The sequence below is a fragment of the Cajanus cajan genome, chromosome 6 (assembly GCF_000230855.2).
Source record: "Cajanus cajan strain Asha chromosome 6, NIPB_CcT2T_4, whole genome shotgun sequence".
In the NCBI taxonomy this organism is placed as follows: Eukaryota; Viridiplantae; Streptophyta; class Magnoliopsida; order Fabales; family Fabaceae; genus Cajanus; species Cajanus cajan.
Window position 1 is genome coordinate 39673283 of NC_138522.1, and position 21426 is coordinate 39694708.

Here is a 21426-nt window from a genome sequence, read left to right on the forward strand (position 1 = left end):
TGGAGGAACCAAAAAGGTGATAAATTTCGTGTAGTCTGATATCATTTTCATGAGGGAAGAAAGAATGAAAAACATGGGACTCAACGATTTTTTAATCTGCTCACTTTTGATAAAACGAAGAGGAAAAAATTGGTTTTATATACTACAAAAACTAATTATCCTTATTCTTTTTGTACATTTTTCTATTAATTTTTTTTGTTATTTAATAATTTCTATATAATTTTCTTTTTCTTTCTACACAACTAAACTATTATTTTTCCTTTCTTATCAAATAGCTTACAAAATTATTTCACTCTTTAATACCGTTTTTTTTTCCTCTTTACCTAAACTTTTTACTTAATTTATTTCTTTCTCTTCTTTTCCAAAATCACACATACCCTTGCTCAATAATCACTGACAAACGACCTTTTATATGCTACTAACCAGTCCAAAGTCCAAACAATTCTAATAGCTTATAATTTGACTTTTTTCTGTTAAATTAATAAAGCTTATCCTCTGGCTCGGCCATGATACTAGAATGCAGTGTGATTTCTTAATGGTAGTTCTTTGTTCGGAAGTAATTGACCCTTGGTGGCATTTACGACACTTAGTGAATCCTCCATTAATAGTTTTCCATCATTAACTCCCGTCTCTTCAGAAACAGATTACAGTTTCCTTCATTGGACAAGTGAAGGATGATTTCATATTTCAGCACACAATCAACTCTTTCAAAGAAGCTTACATGTGTACCCCAATTTAATGATGCTGATCAGCCATTTAGCTTTAATAGAGTCGGTCACAATCAGGACATAGGCGTAACAGAGAAAAGGATAGAATAAAAACTACAGGAAATTAAAGCATGTTTTAATTCACCAGATCATTCTTGAAACTTCTACAAAATTGCCTTGCTTCCTCCTGATTAGCTACTCCTAGGCATGTGCTACATATACAGTCCACCTACAAGTTACAACCAATCAACCAATGAATGAATTTTTTTTTCTGTACAAATTTTACCTAACTGTGGATTGGGTGTTAACAAAGCTGAATTCAAGATGCTCACTCCTGACATTTAGGCACCCAAACCCTTCATTGCTGAAACATGTTCCAAGCAAACCTCTTTGAGGTAATTCAAGAGGTGCTTTCCTACGGAATAAGAATAACTCTAGCTGCAAAACTGGTGGTTAGTTCTAAATCTTCCACCTACCCTAGAAAACCCCACATCCAATCCACACTAGTAAATGCAATCACATGTCACCAAAAGAAATCAAATAGCTGGAATCTCTACGAGTCTCCAACATTTTGAAGCCTGACTTGTTCATGAGCTTTCACCACCTCTGAAGTGAAACTCTCTAATGTCTTAAAAATGGGAATCAAACCAGCTTGTAAACTATTATTAGCTGCATCACGTACAAGTTTGATGGCTTCTTTATGCCTGACCCTCTCTTCATGCAATCTCTTCTTCATAGAATTTAAATCCACTTTTAGGTCATCTAGTGGTAAAACACCACCATCAGAAGCAAACTTTGACAATGCAGTCTTTCCTGAAACTTTATCATGCTCTTGTCCTGAGCCTACCATTTCTGTGCGCAAAGTTCTAAGCTGTTTCTCGAAGTCCTTTGTGAGATACTCCGCTTTGATTCTCTGGCGTTGCGCCTCATCTTGCCTTTCCCATAACTCATGTAGTTTTAGAGCAAATCCATGCATGGCATCTGCCACCCCAGTTTCTGAAATTCTTGTCATTGCTTGATGCCAATCATTGCAAATTATAAAAACTGGTGGAGCATCAAACCGACTTGGAGAGAAAGGGGCAATACCATCAGCTGTTTCTTCAGGTTCATTAGGAAGGCACCTTATGAGCCACTCATTCAAATTTCTGACATAAGATTTTTGAGTCTTAACCCAATTGTTGAACTGACAGCACCAATTCAAAAGCTCCTTTTCAAGTTCTACAATGGCCTTCAAACCTTCATCTCCTTGCAGGCCAATGTTAATCTTAAGAGACTGACTTTTACTCTCCATGATAGCTTTGAACTGTTTCTGGTGGCATCTGAGCATGAATTTCCACATTCTTATGAATCTGCTGACAAAAAGGATATTCATCAAATCAATAGGTTCATAACTTCTAGCTCGAGAAACAATTCAACTGTGTTAAAGAAACAATAGATTTAGCCATAAAACATCTTCAACCATTAACCACTGAAGCCTATTTCTCACCAATCACCCAAAGATATAATGACTCAATGTATACATCTCAAGACAAAAACCTCAATGGAATGTCCGGTTTGGCACATATTGCCACAATCAATTATTGGCCTCTCAGCATCCAGGGGGCTCTGATATCAAGATTTAATAATGACAGAAAAGTTTTTAAATTGCAAACTCAAACATTCCATAAGGATCTTCTCATTCTTAGATGAACAGAGGAGTGACATTGAGCCAATTGAACTGTGGGGAACAAAACTGTTAATTCAAGCATCTAAGGAGGAGAACAACAGGGTTTTACTTAATTAATTAGTACAAAAAAAGAAAACAACTATAACTATTTGATCATTAACTATCATCAAAATTCACAACAGAGAGATTAAAGCATGGCCAACAATGATGTGAAACTTCAAAAAGTGGCTCGTGTGTTTAAAAACATCTAACACTTCTTCATTACTTGTTTTAGTCTAATCCTTATAAGGGAAAAAGAGAAACCAAACAAATTTCCCTTTGAAATATTACCAAAATAGCCTTTTGACAGTATTTTCTTTTCAAAATTTTAAATTTTTGTGACCAGAAATTAATAAGCAATGACAGAAAAATGTTGGCATAGTGAAATAGTGAAGCAAATTGATACCCATTAACTAGTGCTGCAAGTTGAGGCTGCAACTCTTTATCCCTCAATTCGTGTATCCTTCCCATTATAGTTTCAGCAGTTCTGATGCAAATATTGATTTTTGTTTGCAACTTTCTAATTGATGCTCTAGTAGCATCAATTTTACTAGATTCAGCTCCTAGATTATCCAATGTTCTCAGTTTCTTGAACTGCTTCTCGTAAATAGCTCGTAACCTCTCTTCATCCTAAGAACAGGGAAAAAACGTGAACATATAAGCACAATTTGAAATTAACACAGAATGATATTATTGAAAGTCCCTTATTAATACAAGTAATGTATCATAGAAAATGATGCCGAATATGCATGACACATTGACAAAAAAAAAAAAAAAAGGAGGTTATACAGCAAATCAGTAAGATTAATATCAAACTATGAATAGACCCAATCATTTCTAACTTCATTCATTTCAGTTTAAAGAATCTAAATACTTGAATGATTTCAACAGAATCATATTATGCATGATACCTTAACTTCCTTATACAATTTCTTTTCCCATGCATAAAGTTTCTCCAGTGTAGATGAAAGGTTCTCTGGATTCGTCTTGAAGTCTTTCCCAGGTTCACCACAGTATGCTTGCGCCAATTTTATTTCCCTAGAAGAAAATTGTACAGATATGGGATGTGAAGGAAACCTGGAAGGTGCTACCATCTGCAAGATTCTGGAAAACATAACTGCATAAAAATACATAACATAACAAGACATTTAGTTGATCAATGTTTCAAACTCATTGTAAATGTAGGTAAGGTGAATAAACAAATACAAAATATTTTAACAATAAAGCCCAACAAATACACACACATCTATTATGTATGTATGTATGTATATAGTACGTTGTACGAATGTACGCAATAGAAGAGTCATGTGAAGGACCCGGTCTACTTTGACCTTTAAATCAAACTGCACCTGCGTTTTCTTGAGGCACAAGCCTGGGAGGCTGGAGTATGGGAATATAAAACTAAGGGATGCATAATGAAATATATTCCGCTTAGAATTGTTCAACTTGTTGACAATTTATCACAAAATCTAGTACCACCTGCAGTCTGTCTATACTAACTAGACTACCTGTCTTAGGAGAGGATACAAAAGGTGAATAGTACAGAAGAAAATGAACAATTCTCGGGAGTAAAACCACAAAAAACATCTTATTAATATAATTAATAACACTCAGAATAAAAAATATTCTGCCTGTTGAACTCATGCTTTTGCCAAATCAACATGAGCCAATAGCGAAAAGTTGCAGAAAATACTGTTTTACAATAAACCTGCTTCCATTTAATTTAGTAATTAGCTTCGTGCCTTTTTTTTCGATACTATCTTTGTTAAGATTATGTTTGTCCACATACATACATATAGATCATCACAATGAAACCAGTGTGCATAGCATATTTGCATGACCATCAAACTGCATAAATCATGTTTATTCTAGCAAGTCATAAGCACGCTGCCAAAGCCAAAAGAACCCAACAAGATAAAAAATAAATAAATAAAACAGAAGAAGACAACCCGGCTGATAAACAGGCTGAGGTGTTTGAGACGCTTTGTTCCAACTTCCCAATAAGCCCCCCCCCCCCCCCTCCCTCTTCCCCTTTTAATGCGTTTCAGGTGTTTGAAACGTAACTAATACTTTTTGCATAGATTCCACATTTTTCTTACTTTCTTGACAAAGTGACAAAATATGACACACACACCCCGCCCCCCTTTTCGATGGGAACGAGGGTGAGAAAGAAAGCCTTCAGACTACAGTGCTCCTCTAGAGCGTGGAGTAACTCAGGTACTGTCTGAACAGAAATTTTAATTATTCATTAGCCAAAACATGTTTCATGTTTACAAGGAGGGTCTATGTGTAGAAACAAAGCCAGACTGTATTCAAAAGAAACTAAATGTAATCAAATCTAAACAATGAAGCAAACAACACTAGCTTAATCTAATTCAATTACAAAGTAATCCAAAATCAAAACCCCAAAAAAAATCTAACTAGCCTTTCCTTCCCCTAGTCCTACAGGTCCAGCAAAAGGAGCCAATAAGCCAAATACGAGCTCAAGTTCACAAAGACAAAAACTCCATCAAACAATTGACATAAAAAGGATAAAACATTGATACCTCTAAGTGGCGCAACCCTGGAGCGATAAGGCGGTTTGCAAACCTCAAGCAACAAAGCAACCTCTTTCCCAAAACCAGAAGCCGTGACAAACTCATCTCGAATATCCTGAACAACCTCTCTGATATCCCTCGTGCCATGCGCAGACAAAGTGGTGACACTACTCAAAACGGAAGAGTCACCATCCACCGTCGTAACCGTGGCCTCGTCAATCTCGAAACTCACCCCTTTCTTGGGCTCCTCGGACACAACACTGTCGGGGCTGCTCTTAATCTCTTTCTCCACCTCACCGGCGTCGCTGCCGCCGTCGTGAAACCTCACCGTCTTGGAACTCCCCTCGCTGCTACTCACCTGCTGCAACGGCACCGCTTTGGAGTTCGAAGGCCCCTCCCCGAAATCCCTCACCTTTTTCTCCCCCAACTTCTTATTCTCCTTCAACTGAACCTCCTTCGCCGTTTCTTGCTCCGTTTCGTCTTCCAACTCGGGAATCCCCTCTCTCTCCCTCACCTCCTTCGAATCGGCACTGCTCGCACTCGACCCGAACCGGTTCGGGTAACCCGGGTAGCCGCTGTGGAAAGCCTCGAACACGTTGAGAAAATCCCAGGTGGAGACCCGCGGCGGCGAGGGCGGAGGCGGCGGCGGGGAAGAGGAGGGAGCAGGCGGAGGAGGGTAATAAGGGTAGTCCCCATTCTGGAAGCCGTAGAAAGCATTGTAAGAAGGATCCGGCCACTGTCCAAACGTGGCGACGTGTCTCTCCGGCTCTTCGTAGAGCATGGGTTTGCCATGAGGAACGGTCCTCTTCATGTAATGGTAATTCTGATAATAGGCATAAGGAGGAGGAGAAAAGGAAGGTGGTGGTGGGTGAGGTTCTGGGGAAGAGGAATGAGAATGAAAAGGGGAACTTAATTCGGATCCAGAGGAGAGTGGCAAGTGTGAACCGTGAGGGGAATCGTGAATGGAAGGGGAAGAAGAGGAAAGTTTAGATTTGGGTTGGGAGGGTAATGTGAGAACCGGAGAGGAGGAACCGGGGGTGGGGGTGGGGGTGGAGGCTGTGGTGGTGAGGTCCTGGTCTGCGAACTTGCGAAGGGCGTCGCCGATTTGGTTGAGCGAATGGAAATACGCCACGTGTGCTGCGGCCAGGGCGTAGCGTTGTTCCGATGCGGCTTTGAGCAAGTCCTTTCGCTGCCTGCATAGAGCCACCGCGGGGAAGTCGTCGAGCTTGGAGGCGGCGCAGCCCATGTCAGTGAGGCGAGAGCGAGATCGACGCCGAGAAACATGCTTCACGGTCGCACCCGGTCATCATGGTGTCGCATGATGTTGATGTTGATGTGCATGCAAAAGAGGATTGGAGAGTGGTGTTACTATTATGCAATAAAAAATAGGGGGGAAATTGGCATGGAGATTGGTGATGTTGGGGATCTGAAAGAAAAATTGAGAGTGAGAATTTAAAGTTGGAGAGGGGAAAGAAAGGGTAACGGACCCCTTTCATCATTATACCCTCTCATGCTTAATGCTAAATGCTAATCGCTAATCGCTAATTGCTAATTGCTAATTGCTAATGCTTCTTCTTTCATTATTTAATTTTATTTTCATGCTTTCGCTCGCTCAGCCTCAGCCTGTCTCAGATTCATTCCACGTGTTCCTTACTCATGCAAAATATTCTGCCAGGAGGTGGGGTCCCCCTAATGCTTCCGCGCTTTTAATTTTCACACCCTGAGAGTCAATTTGTCATATAGATTAATCCTCCACTATCATCTTATTAAATCAGATTAGACTAGATTAGCTCAAATCTTACCCAATTAAATCCCTTTGTTGTTTCATCTGAAATTCGGTGTACTAGTATTTCACTCTCTTCTTTTTTTTAGTTCATTATAATATGTTACATATAATTAATAGTTGAAATTCAAGTGGTTTAATTAAAATTTAATTTAACGTCCAATCTTATTCATTTTCTCTTTAAATTTTCTTATTTCTTACACTATAGCTTTACGAACCTTTATGATTATGTTGAGACTGCGACTACGTACTTAACTTGCAATTATGGTTATAAATCGCGGTTGCTATATACATGTTCATGTTGTGACCACGACATAGGAGTGATATGGACTAAGTTTGCGGTCCCGTTTGCAAAGTTTGTGATTTTTTAAAAATTTATATAATTATAGAAGAAATTAAATTTGGCATATGAAATTCATAGATTTTAGAATTTAACATGTAAACCTCTCGTGTTTATCTTTTTTTCAATTTTATGAGAGATTTTAAATAATAAATAATTTTAGTTAATTAGCATTGAATTTTAATATATTTTATATTTAAAATTGTATCATCTTAAATATAATCTAATATAAATCTATCGAATCGAATCTATTGAGATGTTTAGGTCCAATCATGGATAATATACTACAGAAACAGAAGGCATATAACTAATTTACATAACAACAAATAAATTAACATAAGGTTTGTTAGACATTCCTAATGAGGTTAGTATTTGTTAGCCATTAAAAATGAAAATTTTACAAGTCAAACCTTAAATAAACTTGACTAACATGTATACCAACCCTACTACAACCATGCTACAGGTCACAATTTAAAACTATACTTATAATAAGTGTATGCATTATTTATGACAAAGAAGTGTTAAAATTATTCAACAAATATAACGAGAATTTTACTAACCTTTTATTTTGATTTTAACTTTGAGAATGGTGCTTGTAATACAGCTTTTATGATAATAAATTTTTATTATTAATTAAAATTTATCAATAAAAAATATTAAATAAAACATAAAATTCAAACAATTTTATAATCTTTAATAAATTTTATTCAATAAAAAAATGTATTTAAGACTATTAGAAAGTTATATTTTACCAACATTTCTTTGTATATTAGCATTTAAGAGTATTTATTTTATAATTATATTTTTATAGTTTAAACCTTTAATATAACTCACTTAGAAAATTTCAAAAAATCATTTTATAAATGAAATGCTTTTTTAAAAGTCAGTCTAGATTAATAAATGTAACATTATATGTTTTGAATGATTTTAATTAATTGTATGATTATATGATTAAATTGTTATGGTTGATGTTTTGGAATTTTTGGGGGTCATAAAATCCTTGAAAATTAAGTTGTCTCTTAGATGATTTTGGTTAGAGTTAGTTGGCTCAGGTAGAGTATGGCTATATATGATTTTTCTTAGGATGTGAATTTCATAAGTTCATGTTTTAAGAAAAATTAAAGAAAAGTTAGAGGAAAAGTCTTTAGAACTAGATAATTCTTTCCTTCCCTCAATTCCTGTAATTTCTCCTTAACTCTTCCTATAGTTGATCGAAGTCAGTAAATTGGAGATTCGACCTTCAAGAGCTAAGAATCTCAAGTCAAAATCATGTGGAGTTTTTAAGCTATTCTTCCATCTTTTCCTCCTTTTCTTATTTTGGAGCAATTCGAGATAAGAGAAGCTTGTTGATTGAATGTTATTGAATTATAAGTTGTTGTTTGTTGTTAGAATTCATGAGTTGTAGTTGTTTTTGATTGAATTTGAATGATAGGATGAGTTATTTGAGTTGTCATTTTGAAGAGGTGTTGTAGGAGAATTAGGTGAATTTCATTTTTGATGGTTGCACGTTGCTTATTGTGTTGGTTTTGAGTTGTTGTTGGTGTATGTATGTTGAATTATATGTTGCATGTTGGTCTCTTTTTGAGTTTCAAGGGACTTAAGTCAAAATGAGATTCTGTCAAGAGTAGAAATATTCATCACATTGGGCACACCTTTATGGTGTCGAGTGTGACTCAAGTTAAGGGCACTCTACCCTAATTACATCGGGTGCGGGGTTGGTAGTGTCAAGCATGGATCAATTAGAATTTCTTCGACATAGCCACGTCGGGCACAGAGTGATAGGTGTCGAGCGTGAGTACTTGAAGAGCTCCTTGACTTGGTGACACCAAGTCCCAAGATAAGTAGCATCATGCGTAATCTAGATAGAAACTCATTACCTAAACGACGTTGGACATGGGTTTAACCACACCAGATGTTATTAACTCAAAGGCTCTTTACCTAATCCATGTTGAGCGTGGGTGAGTTAGAGGTTCTCTACCTCAATGGATGTTGGGGGTGAAAAGAGTAGCGTCAGGTGTGACTTGTTGAATGAAAACTCGGTTTTTAAGTTGTTTAAGAATTGAAGAATGATGATTTGATTAAATAGTTGATGTTATATGATGATAGTTCATTATGCATTAATCTAGGATAATGTATAGTGATGTATAAAGTTGTTTGAGTGGTAAGTTGATAGTTGATTAAGTTGCAAAGTTGTATGATTTTATAGTTGATTAAGTTGTTAAGCATGTGGTGATGACACATGTCTTAGTTGAGATACATAAGAAACTAGAAAAAAGTAAAGTTGTTTCAAAAATTAAAATATCTCATTGTGTGAATATAAGTTGTGGTGTTCTGAGAGCCTAAGTTGAGAGCTCTGAAGTAAATAAGTTGACTTCTGAATGGGTAGTTATTTTAAGTTATCACCTCTAGGTTTATGTGAAATTTGTGTAGGGGTCAGGTCAAGCCATACTTGTATAAAGTGATCAACTGAGTAAAGTATTAAGTTGATGGATAAAATCTTTAACTGATTGTTGGAAATGTGCGTAGTATTTGGAGGGTAGTCAGTAGACTAATCCCATATGAGACTTAGATATGCATGTTAAGGTCGTGATAGACTCACACCTAAGTTATTTTGTCCTGAAATTAATACTAGACTTTCCTAGCTTAAGTGGTGAAAGTTGAGAAATCAGTTTAAGTTGTTTACCTAACACTCTTAGAGGCCTAACGTTGTATCTACTTCATCTAGTTGCGATAGATCAAAATTAGTGATTCGATAAGGTTAAGTCATTTAGACAACTCATCTCTGTTGTAGATCTCCATAAGTTGATATGTGTGACGAAACATTAATTGTTTAAAGTTGTTTATGTTAAGAATGCTTTTATGTTGAAGTTGTTGAAATGTACTTATGTTGAATTATTGATAAGTTGTGTTGTGTTGTAAGATGTAAATGATGATAAGTTGATAGTGTGCCATGAAGTAACTTGATGTTGCCAAAGTTGAATAAGTTGTATAAGTTGTACATTATATTGTTGCTATGATGATTCTTTCACAAGTTTATCCCTTATTTTCCTTGTGTTTGAGACTATGATAATCATACTTAGTATGAGCAGGACATGATTAGCTTGAAAGGTTGGCTTGTTTCTGAAAGGTCATGCTAAAGATGACCACTTTTGATGTATTATTTTGATGCAGTGTTATATAGAGACACTGACCGATAATAGATTTTATGATTTAAATTTATAATATTCTAAACGTATATCTTTTGCATGAATACTAATCCTAGTTAGTATAGATAAATAGTTTATATTTTTGGTTATATAGTACTGTAATATATTAAGTATAGATGTTTGTCTCATTACAATAAACTTTGTAAAGAAAGATAACATCGCACACAAAAATTCAAAGCATTCATACATAGTTTGGAATAGGCATTCAAAGCATTCAAACTTAGTGTGGAATAGGCAAAGAGCAACGGGGACTGAAAAGTAATGCGTAGGTTGTGAGTTAAAATCTTTGAATCATTCTTTTCAAAGATGACGATTACACCCAATTGCAACAAATAATTATCAAATGTCTATGATTAGAAAAAAAAAATTATTCGCTAAATAGATACAAAAGTATTTATTTATAAAATTATTCGCTAAATAGGTATAAAAGTATTTATTTATAAATTTTTTTTATAAAGATAGACATACAGATGATATGGATATATATTTTATTATCTAACTCGTTACTCATACACGTCTTCTTACTTAATGTAAAATATATATATATATATATATATATATATATATATATATATATATATATATGAGGAGGGTTCAAACGACATCGATGTAACTTTTACTAAGTGTTACACCGCTCAATAACTTTATATTAAATATGAATTTTGTAAATCTAACTGTTAGATGGAAAGTTCATATCTCTTAGATCATATATGTTAAATTTTGTTAAAATTGAACAACAACTTGAAGGTAATCAAAGTGTTCATATTTTAGTATATTTTGAAATGTATATATTACGTCAATTTTATTTTATGAGAATGAAGTATCAAATCATCTTAGATTAATATAAAATTTGATATACATGATCTAAGAGATATGAACTTTCAATCTAACGGTTGGATTTACAAAATTCACATTTAATATAAAGTTATTGAGCGGTGTAATACTTAGTTAAAGTTACACCGGTGTCGTTTGAACCCTCCTCTATATATATATATATATATATATATATATATATATATATATATATATATATATATATATATATATATATATTAAAATTATGATGACAGTAAAAATACTCAATCTCAAAGCTATATTGTATTCAAACTTCTCAGTTCTCACAACTAAATTTAATATAATAAATTTAAAACAAAATAAATATGTTACACAAATTATTATAATTATTTGTTGTTTTAACTTGAGAATTTATTATATACAATTAACTTGCGCCAATCTTTAACTTAATTTTAGATATAATTAAGCATTGCAATTACAAATTTATAAAATAATCATTTTGTAAATTTTAATGCCTGATTTAAATTTATTTAACGTATTTTGTTTGTTATAGCATTGGATATACATTATATTTCATAATTAATTTCTTATGTTAAATTAAATAATATATTTTATTTTTATATTTTATAATTAAAATTAAAAATTAATATATTACATGTGGATAACAAATCCAAGTAATACATATTTTGTTGACCAACATATAGTTTAGGGGTTACATTTTCATCGTTTGACCTTAAGAATAATATATGTATGCATTTTGAGTTATGATTTTTTTACTACTTTAAATTTATAATTTAAAATCATTATCTCTAATTTTTATTTTGTTATTAATTTTTATTTTTTATTGATTAGTTTTTTTTATATATATTTCATTTATTTTTAGCTCACTTTTATTTTAAATAAGTGTTTTTCTTTTTTCATGTAATATTTATAATAATTATTTTAGATTTTAAATAAACTATGATCGCTAACTAAAAGTTTTAGATTCGACATTATATATATCTAATTTCTTTTAAATCAAGTTTCAAATTTGAATTTTATACAAAAAAAAATTATATTAGAAGAGTTAACCTCTTTATATTATGGATTATTGTGATTTAATAAGATTGTTTTTTCTGTCATAGGCTCAACAAAAAGGCATGAAATAACATTTTTATTTAGTTAAAGTATATGCAATCCAATATAAATACTTGCTTGTACTTGTACAGTAGTCGAATGTATATATCAACATTGTTACTTTCCGGGGTAGTGGTCAAAAAGTGAGCTTTTTTTTTTTGGCAAATTTTTATTTTATTTTTAACATTAGTATAAAAATGAATATTATAATATCATAGACAAACTCTAACTCTATTTATTGTCTTTCTTACAATTTTTTTTTCAAATTTGAATATGGAAGGATCATAAAAAAAATTTAATATGAAAGGGGAAGATATTTTAATGGAAAGATAAAAAAAAAAAACATTTTTAATTTTATTATAATTTATCACAATGGTTTGAATGACATCTAATACACTTGAATATTTTTTTCTATTTAATCAAACAAAAAATTCATTTTTTTAATTTCTTTTATCTAAATAATTAAAAAAATCATTTATTTACTTTATTCTTTTACTTTTTCCTTTTTAAATTTTTTGTTTACACCTAATGGCTGAAAGAGCCAAGTCCTTAAATAAACAAATACAAAAAATATTTTACTATTATATGAAATGAAGATTTTATTAATGAAAAGGTAAAAGTAATTAACGTAAGTAATTTTAATTATTCATGAAAATTAACAGTTTATATTTTTTAATATTTTATAATTTGTTATATGTATACATTTTTATTAATAATTGAGAATTTTTTACTTTTAAAAATAAAATACTCACTTTAGACAAAGCAATGAAACGAACATGATAAATAATTATAGTTATAGGTACACTAATAGAAGAATGCAATCCTTGGAAAACAAATAAAGTTGATAAACAATATACAGAGTTAATCATCTATACACTGTCAATGTAAAGTTTTTTACACCAGCAACCAATCATATCTTTTTAAATTATTTTATTTTACTTTTATTTGATTAAATGAGCAAATGACATGACACTATTAAGAGATATGATTGGTTGCTAGTGTAAAAAAAATTTACACTAACAATGCATAGGTGATTAACTCATATACATATTAAAATTATTTCCTTAAAATATAAATAACTCGGTCATCCAATCTGAACGTATATAAATTTAAAAGTTTAATGGTAATGTACTTATTATTACGATTGAGAAGTCTCTATATTTATTTAAGGTTAACTACAATACACTAGAAAACATAAATATACTCTAATATATAATTATCATATAATATTTGTAACATTTAATATAGTACAACTATAACGTAATGAAAAATATAAAGTAATCAACTACTCTAGGATTCAAATACAACAATACTTGGACTCAGGCAAGACTCAGAAGTAATAGCATGAAGGTGGTGACGTCGAGCAAGACTCAAACAGAGACTTTTTACCTAAGGTGGGATCGGGAGTGGTAGTTTATCATGTCAGGCACAAGATCTCAAGGGCCTCTACCTTAGCCGCATCGAGCATGGGTTATGTAGCGTCGAATGTGGACGAGGCAAAGAGCTCCTTGCCTGAATGATGTCAGGCGTAAGGTGTGTAGCGTCGGGTGTTAGTTGTTGAAGAATATATGATGCTATAATTGATGAAGTGTTGAATACTTGTTGACTTTAATTGTTAAATGAAAATATGATGAATGAGTTGTAGAGATGGAGTAGTATGTGATGATTTTGTTGTGAGTCGTTAGTTAAGTAGATATGAGTTGTAAGTTGTATGTTGACTATGTAGTTGTGTTGAATATATGATAAATTACTATGATGTATATTGATTAAAAAGTTGAATATGAGTAGGGAAGATTGAGTTATAAGATGTAAACTTGTATGTTGATTTTGTTATTGTGTTGAGTATGTAAAAATATGTTGTGATGTTGAGTTGTATTGACCACTTAAGACTAGAAGGGAGGTTTTTAAAAGTTGCATATCTCATTGCGTGGATATTTTATTGTGGTGCTTCAAGAGTCCAATTTGTTGACAACCCTTATTGATAAGTTGACCCTTGAAGTGGATATTGTGTTGTTCCTCCTCTAGTACTTTGTTGGCACTGTATGTGGACAAAGTCAAGATACACGTGTATGAAGTGACCATAGTATAGGGTCAAGTCAAGTTATACTGATTACAAGTGACTAACCGAGTAAAGTTCGAAGTTGGAAACCTAATTCCTAACTGAGTATCAAAATGGTGTAGTATTTGGAGGGTAGTTAATGGGATAATCTCATAAAAGACTTAATTGAGCTAGCTAATGTCGTGGTAGACTCATACTCAGTTGTTCTACCCTAACAATAGTACTATACTTCCTTGTTTAATTTGTGACATCTAAGAAATCAAGTTTTTTTTGTTGTGGATTTATATCTAATTTGCTATTGATCTAGCAAATCCAAAAAGATCATCTTATGTTGTTGATTCAATCGGGTCAAACCATTTAAACTGCTTATCCTATGTTGTAAGAGATTTCCTAGTTAAAATGCGTAACAACACATATAGTTGTTGTTTAGAGCATATGATATGTTGAGTTGATTGTGTTGTTCATATGTTGTATTGATATGTGATGAAATGTGTTGAAGTGTTGAAACTAAATTGTTATGGTGATATGCGTAGTAAAATGTGATGCCTTGTGTTGTGTTGTTAGAGATGAGATGTTGACGTGATATTCTTAAGTTATGTGTGTGTGTATATGTTATTTCTTTTTGCTCCAACTTACCCTTGCATAATTACTTTTGGTTTGGACTGCGATGATATATGTGGTATAGGAGTAAGGTAGGGATAAGGCTGGAGTGTCCGATGTAGATGAGACAGAGAGTCTCTAAAGTACTCATGTCCGACACCACTCATCTCACGCCTAACGTAAATGAGACAGAGAGTCTCTGAAGTACTCACACCTGACTCCACTCATCCCATGCTTGATGTAAATGAGATAGAGTCTCTAAAGTATTCATGTGACTTCACTCATCTCACACCCAATATAAGTGAGATAGAGTCTCTAAAGTACTCACACTCGATGTCAATCATCCTATGCTTGACGTAACTGAGACAGAAAGTCTCTAAAGTACTCATGTATGATTCCACTCATCCCACACTTGACGTCAATGAGACAAAGAGTCTTTGAAGTACTCATGCTCGATGCTACTCCTCTCATGCCTGATATGAATGAAACAGAGAGCCTTTGAAGCATCCTTGCTCGGTGCTATGATGTTGTGCCCAATGCAATGAAACTTTCTACACTCTACAGAATTGCAATTTGGGTTCTCCCAAATCTCCATTTTCCTACAATTCACTAGAAAACCCTAATTTCAACTAACCAAACCATTTACCTTTGAAGCATTATTGCTTGATGCTATGATGTTGCGCCCAACGTGATGACACTTTCTACACTTTGCAGAATTGTGATTTGGATTCTCCCAAATCTCCATTTACCTACAATTCACAAGAAAACCCAAATTTCAACTAACCAAACCATTTACCTCTTAAGCATTCTCACTCGATGCTATAATGTTGTGCCCAACGTGATGACACTTTCTACACTTTGCAGAATTGCGATTTGGATTCTCCCAAATCTCCATTTACCTACAATTCACTAGAAAACCCAAATTTCAACTAACCAAACCATTTACCTCTAAAGCATTCTTGCTCGATGCTATGATGTTGCGCTCAATGTGATGACACTTTCTACACTTTGCAGAATTGCGATTTGGGTTCTCCCAAATCTCCATTTACCTATAATTCATTAGAAAACCCTAATTTCAACTAACCAAACCATTACAATGCATCTATACATCATATAACTCATAATTTGAATACATCTTAACATGCAACTACATTACATATAAGATCATCAATTATACTCTTTAAGTAAGAAAATCCCAAACAAGAACATCTAAGTTTCAACTCTCAATTTCAATAATCAATGCCATCAATTTGGCAAATCAATGCAATAATCCACACATGTAACACAGTACAGGTTAATCTACAAGTTTTCCTTACCTCAAATCTTCAAGAAAGGAGGAAGAAAAGGAATAACAATGAAGAACATGACCCTTCGAGCTCTCATTGTACGATAACTTCGACTCTTGATTCTCAACTCCTAGGCTTCGAATCACAACACCACAACTCAAATCTTCGCTCTAGGGAAGGATAAAAGCTTTCTTGTGAAGTTAGAAAGGAGAATATATCATTTTGCTATGGAGACTATCTCTCTTAACCTCTCTCTAGTTTTTTGACGGAATGAACTTATGAAATTCAAGTTTTGAGAAAACCTTGTATACATTCTCTCAAAGTTGGTTAACTTTGACTTTAACATCAAATAACTCCCAAACAACTAAACTCACAAATCTTTTTAATCCTTAGAATTTTAAAACGGTAAACCAACACATCAACAAATATTCATTTAATTAATAAAATTAAATAAACAATCAATCACAACTACACTCTATTACACTTATAATATAAAATAATTTTATATTATGCCTAAACTAGATATTATTATCATTATTATATTTTTATTTATTTATCATAAAAGGTTAATAATTTATTAAAAACAATAACTTATAATAAAATGACACTATAAAACAGTATTTCACCTATTTTTTTAAAAAAAATTATTGATAATGCTATCCAAAAATTTCACGGGACACAACCTTTCACATATATTTGTCAAAAAAAATATCATTTTTTCTACAACGACCTATTAAATTAAAACCTATGACCTCGTTTTATAGTGTCATTGTTGCCTTGTGTTAATCATTGTTCATATTTTCGAAAACAATTTTGATGAGAGTAAATTTATAAAAATTATTTTGTATTCTTACTAAATATCCTTGTAACTTTTAATTTGAAATTTATTTTTCTCTCATCATATTTATTAAAAAAACACTCTTTATAAATCTTTCCACTCAACTTGAATAATTTATTTAATAATTTTTTTATTGATAATTCATACTTTATTTTTGATAATATGTTTTGATTAACTTGTTTTTTTTAACATATTCTTAAAGTAATATTTTAAAACAATTTTTTTTTAAATTAATTTAAAATTTGGTTGAAATTGAGTTGAATCGAGTCAAACTCAATTCAACTCAGATCAACTCGATAGTATTTGACTCGACTTGAAATTTGACTCAAATTTTACATTATTTTTTTTTATAACTTAATTCAAACTCTCAAAGAACTTGATTCAAGTAGTTAGCTTGAATCAAACTAATAGTCAAATTTTGTAATCATATATATTTCAAAATATCAGTCATTAATTTATAGTTTTTAGATAAAATATTTATTTAATGTAAAAAAAAATAAAAAAAATTATTCTATTAATTTTACAAGATTACAAAATATTACATCAAAAATACATAATTACAACCAAAATTTTCATAAACAAAAATTACTTTACCCTATATAAAATACTAGAAAACCAATTTCATAATCATGAGTTTGTAAGGTGACCACTTCTTATATCATTAATAATTCATATCTAAGTTTTTGAATATTATTGAAATTTTTTATAAACTGAAATTAAATAAAAAATTAATTATATAAATTATATTATTTTTTTAATGCATAGTCAATTAATGCATCAAACGAATTAAAATATATGTAATTAAATGAAGCCAATTTTCAATTGATTTAATTTGTTAACAAAATTTAATTTATCATATCAAATTTTAAATTAATTTTTGAGTTAATGATTCATTGTACGTCCATGTTCTGTATAAGCATATAATTTAGTTTTGTACATTACGCAAGCAACCTATGGGTGTGTTTGTGTTTGGTAAGCTGCTCCCATGAACTAACTAACCAAAAGGATAACTATTTTGTTTTGTTGGGAAGAAGGGAATGTGTTAATCATTGCTGCAACATCAAACTATCCCAAATTCCCAATAGCTACCCTTTGAGTCAGACACACGCTAGTCAAACAAATCTTAAAATAAAATAAAATAAAATAATTCTATTAAATGAAAAAAAATTATATTTATCATGTATGAAAATCTTTCAAACATATGGTAAATATAATATCATGACTATAATTATATCGGATATAAATAAGACTAAAGTACTATAAAGGAAATCGAGGAGTTCTCAATATAAATTATCTTAAAAGTCATCGGTCAGATCAAAGCATCTTATTTCATTCTATAGCTATCAAAATTATTAGATTACTAATGGGTCTGGTTGTGAGTACAAGCCTATTAAGATTAGTATAAATAGAAATAATTAGTAATAAATAAATGTACATTTTTATAATTATCAATTTGAATTAGCACTCTGACATCGAAGACGGACTTAAATATTGGAGTAATTTTTGTAGATATACATTCTCCCTTTAGGACATATTATGGAAGACGAAAATCCAACAGAAGTAACAAAATTATCAAAGTATCCTCGTGTAGATACAATAATTAATCTTTGATTTAATAAATTAAGAATACATATAATACGAAGAGAGGAAAAAGTACAAAAAATGGTCTTTTATTTTAGTGTAATGTTTTTATGCGAAAATTTTCAATTTAAGATTGAATAATATTGCTAAAAATAAGTTTACAATTACATTAACTATAAGTTACAATTAAAAAAGTTTAACCTACGGTTAAATTGGATCTGAAACAAATAGATTCACTTAAATTAAGTAATCTAAGTCATTAACTAATATGAAAATTTAATAGTTGATATTACGTGATATACAAAAAATATATATATTAATAACTAATTTACAGAAATAAATTACTTCATCAAAGTTCATTATAGTGCGTCCGTGTCATAAATGGTCTTCAGACTTATTGTAATTACAAAAAAAAATTGTAATTTTTTTATGGATTATTACTAAGAGTATTGCGTTGAACATGGAGACTATTTTTCTTTTTAAAGTTAAAAATTGTTGTAATTAATTATTAAGATTACTTACTTTATCTCTTTAGTCTTTACATATTTTCAGAGACTAAACTCTTCAAATTATATTATAAAAAGAAAATGGGTTAACTATTAAAAAAATTTACAAAGATGTGTGGAGGGTAAATTTTGTGGCTTAATTTGATAATTAATAGGTTAAAAGTTAGATGTGGAGTCGTTGTTATGCAGGACAAGAGGAAAATAGTCACCTCAAAACTAACCCAACAATAAAGTTTTTTTCCTTCTTAAAAAAAAAATATTGCATACAACGTAATGACACAAAAGAAAATGAGCTTTACTAATCTATGTTCTTCTAAAATTGAATAGCATTTGGATTGTGGGTTTGGAATAGAAATGTTATTTGATTTTACAAGTAAATGATTGGTTGGGGTCAGAAGAGGATGGCATACCCTACTTGCAATGGTGATAGTTAGTTGCTATTAATTGTTTTTTATGTCCTCTTCTCAGCAAAACTTGTTTCTTTTAATTCTAAGTTGACCTCAAAACACAAGAAGCCACGCAATGGACACCATTTTTTTAAGTGCTTGTTTAATGAGTCAATTAATAACAAGCTTATGATCCTTGATTACACTTAAATATAAATAAATCATCTAATATGAAGCTTTTTTTATATTTTATATTTTATTTTTTATTTTTATATATACTCATCTGCTATCAAGATTGGCATAAAATATTATTAGGATTAAAATAAATTTAAAACTAGATTTTTTTAAAATTAATAATAATATTTTTATAAAAATAAAAATATTTTAAAGATAAGTCTTAAAAAAATAATTATATTAATAATTTTTAAATTATGACACCTTAAAAATTTATATAAATATTAACATAAAATATATTTTTTAAAGAGACATACAGTAGGACTTTGTTAACTGCTTCTTCTTCAACTTTTGTACAATAGTGTTTCTTTCTTCTTCTCCTGTACCAAAAAATAAAATAAAATTGTATAGTACACTGCCTAAAGATTTGCGTGTTATTTGTAATTTGTAATAATAATATTAAAAGTTTTCAATTTGTATACATGGTGATTCATCCTATTAAGATACGGTACATGAATGTACAATTTATATTAACTACTGTAAAAAAATACACTCTGTATCTCTCTATATTTTGAAAAACAATAAAAAATAATAATAATAAATTATAAAGTAAGTGTTTATTTAACAAATAAGAGACATTTAGAAAAAGAAAAAGAAATTGAATGAGTTAGAGATGATTATAATTTTAAAATAACATAATTCAAAAATTGTATATACAAAAATAGAAAAATAAATTATATATATAAATATAGATATATAACATAATTGTATAATGCTAAAATAATTCACTATAAAAAAAATAATAAGTAAATATTAGTAAAACTCAATAACCCCTTTGCATTTGTGTAACTATAAATACAAATTGGAATGTAATAAAAAATTTGGTAGCTAATATAAAATTTTGCCGCTTTAACTAAAATATAAACAACAAAATTAGCTTGTTTTCTAACACTACAACATTCAAAATATGGAAAACAACTACGTCTATATTTACACGTATTAAGAATATGTATTGACCTCCTAATACAATACCGATAACAGTCAATTACATAGTATATCATATTAACCAGTTAACCGCAAATTAGGTGTAAATAAAATATTATAATAATATAAAATTTTGACACATATAAATACTAATATTTTAATTTTTGTAATCTACAAGATAAATGTTTATCATATAAATTTATATAAAAAAAATTAATAATAAATTATATACAAATAAATATTATATTTGAATATATAAATTATATTTAAAATATGTATATATAAATTTTGTAAATATATAAATAATATTTATATTTATAATAAATTATTTATATCATAATCTAAGATTATTTTTATTTATTAATATTTTATTTTAAAATATTAAAATTTCAATAATAAATAATTATAATAAATAAAAATTAAATTAGATAAAAAAGTTAAATAAATAATTAAAAACTCTCTCAAGAAAAATTCATAAAAATATTATCGTATAAGAAAAATCTTCGTATTAATATATATAAATTGAGTATAACAATTTAAACATATTTTTTTTTATATTAAAATATCGTGTATGGTGATTATTTGACCGAATGGTAGAAATAGTTTGAATACATTATTATCATTTTTATTGTTCATAAATTATAAAATCAATATTTTTACTATACTATATATTAACAATATTAACATAAAATAAAAATAAAAAATAAAAAATTATGTATACATTTTGCATAAATATACTATATTATGTATTTTATATATGGGGAATATTAATATACTTCTACCTATTTTTTAGTTGGAGTATGTTAGTAACTTATACCAAAAT

At 30.4% G+C, this 21426-nt stretch overlaps 1 protein-coding gene across 1 annotated transcript; it reads right to left on the reverse strand.

The window, feature by feature from the left end:
* Positions 1-822: 822 nt before the first annotated feature.
* On the reverse strand, positions 823-6517 carry LOC109807978 (protein ALTERED PHOSPHATE STARVATION RESPONSE 1). Its single transcript, XM_020370745.3, has 4 exons — positions 4959-6517; positions 3324-3529; positions 2819-3042; positions 823-2056 (listed from the first exon to the last, which is right to left on the reverse strand). Exons 1-4 carry the CDS (start codon positions 6193-6195, stop codon positions 1261-1263), a joined length of 2463 nt encoding a protein of 820 aa, XP_020226334.1. The 5' UTR covers positions 6196-6517; the 3' UTR covers positions 823-1260.
* Between the last annotated feature and the right edge of the window lie 14909 nt (positions 6518-21426).

Coding starts and splice junctions, on each gene's coding strand:
- LOC109807978 (XM_020370745.3), bottom strand. CDS start 6,195: ATGGGCTGCGCCGCCTCCAAGCTCGACGACTTCCCCGCGGTGGCTCTA. Junction 3,043..3,323: donor AATTGTATAAGGAAGTTAAG/GTATCATGCATA, acceptor CCCTGTTCTTAG/GATGAAGAGAGGTTACGAGC. Junction 2,057..2,818: donor CTTGCAGCACTAGTTAATGG/GTATCAATTTGC, acceptor TTTTGTCAGCAG/ATTCATAAGAATGTGGAAAT.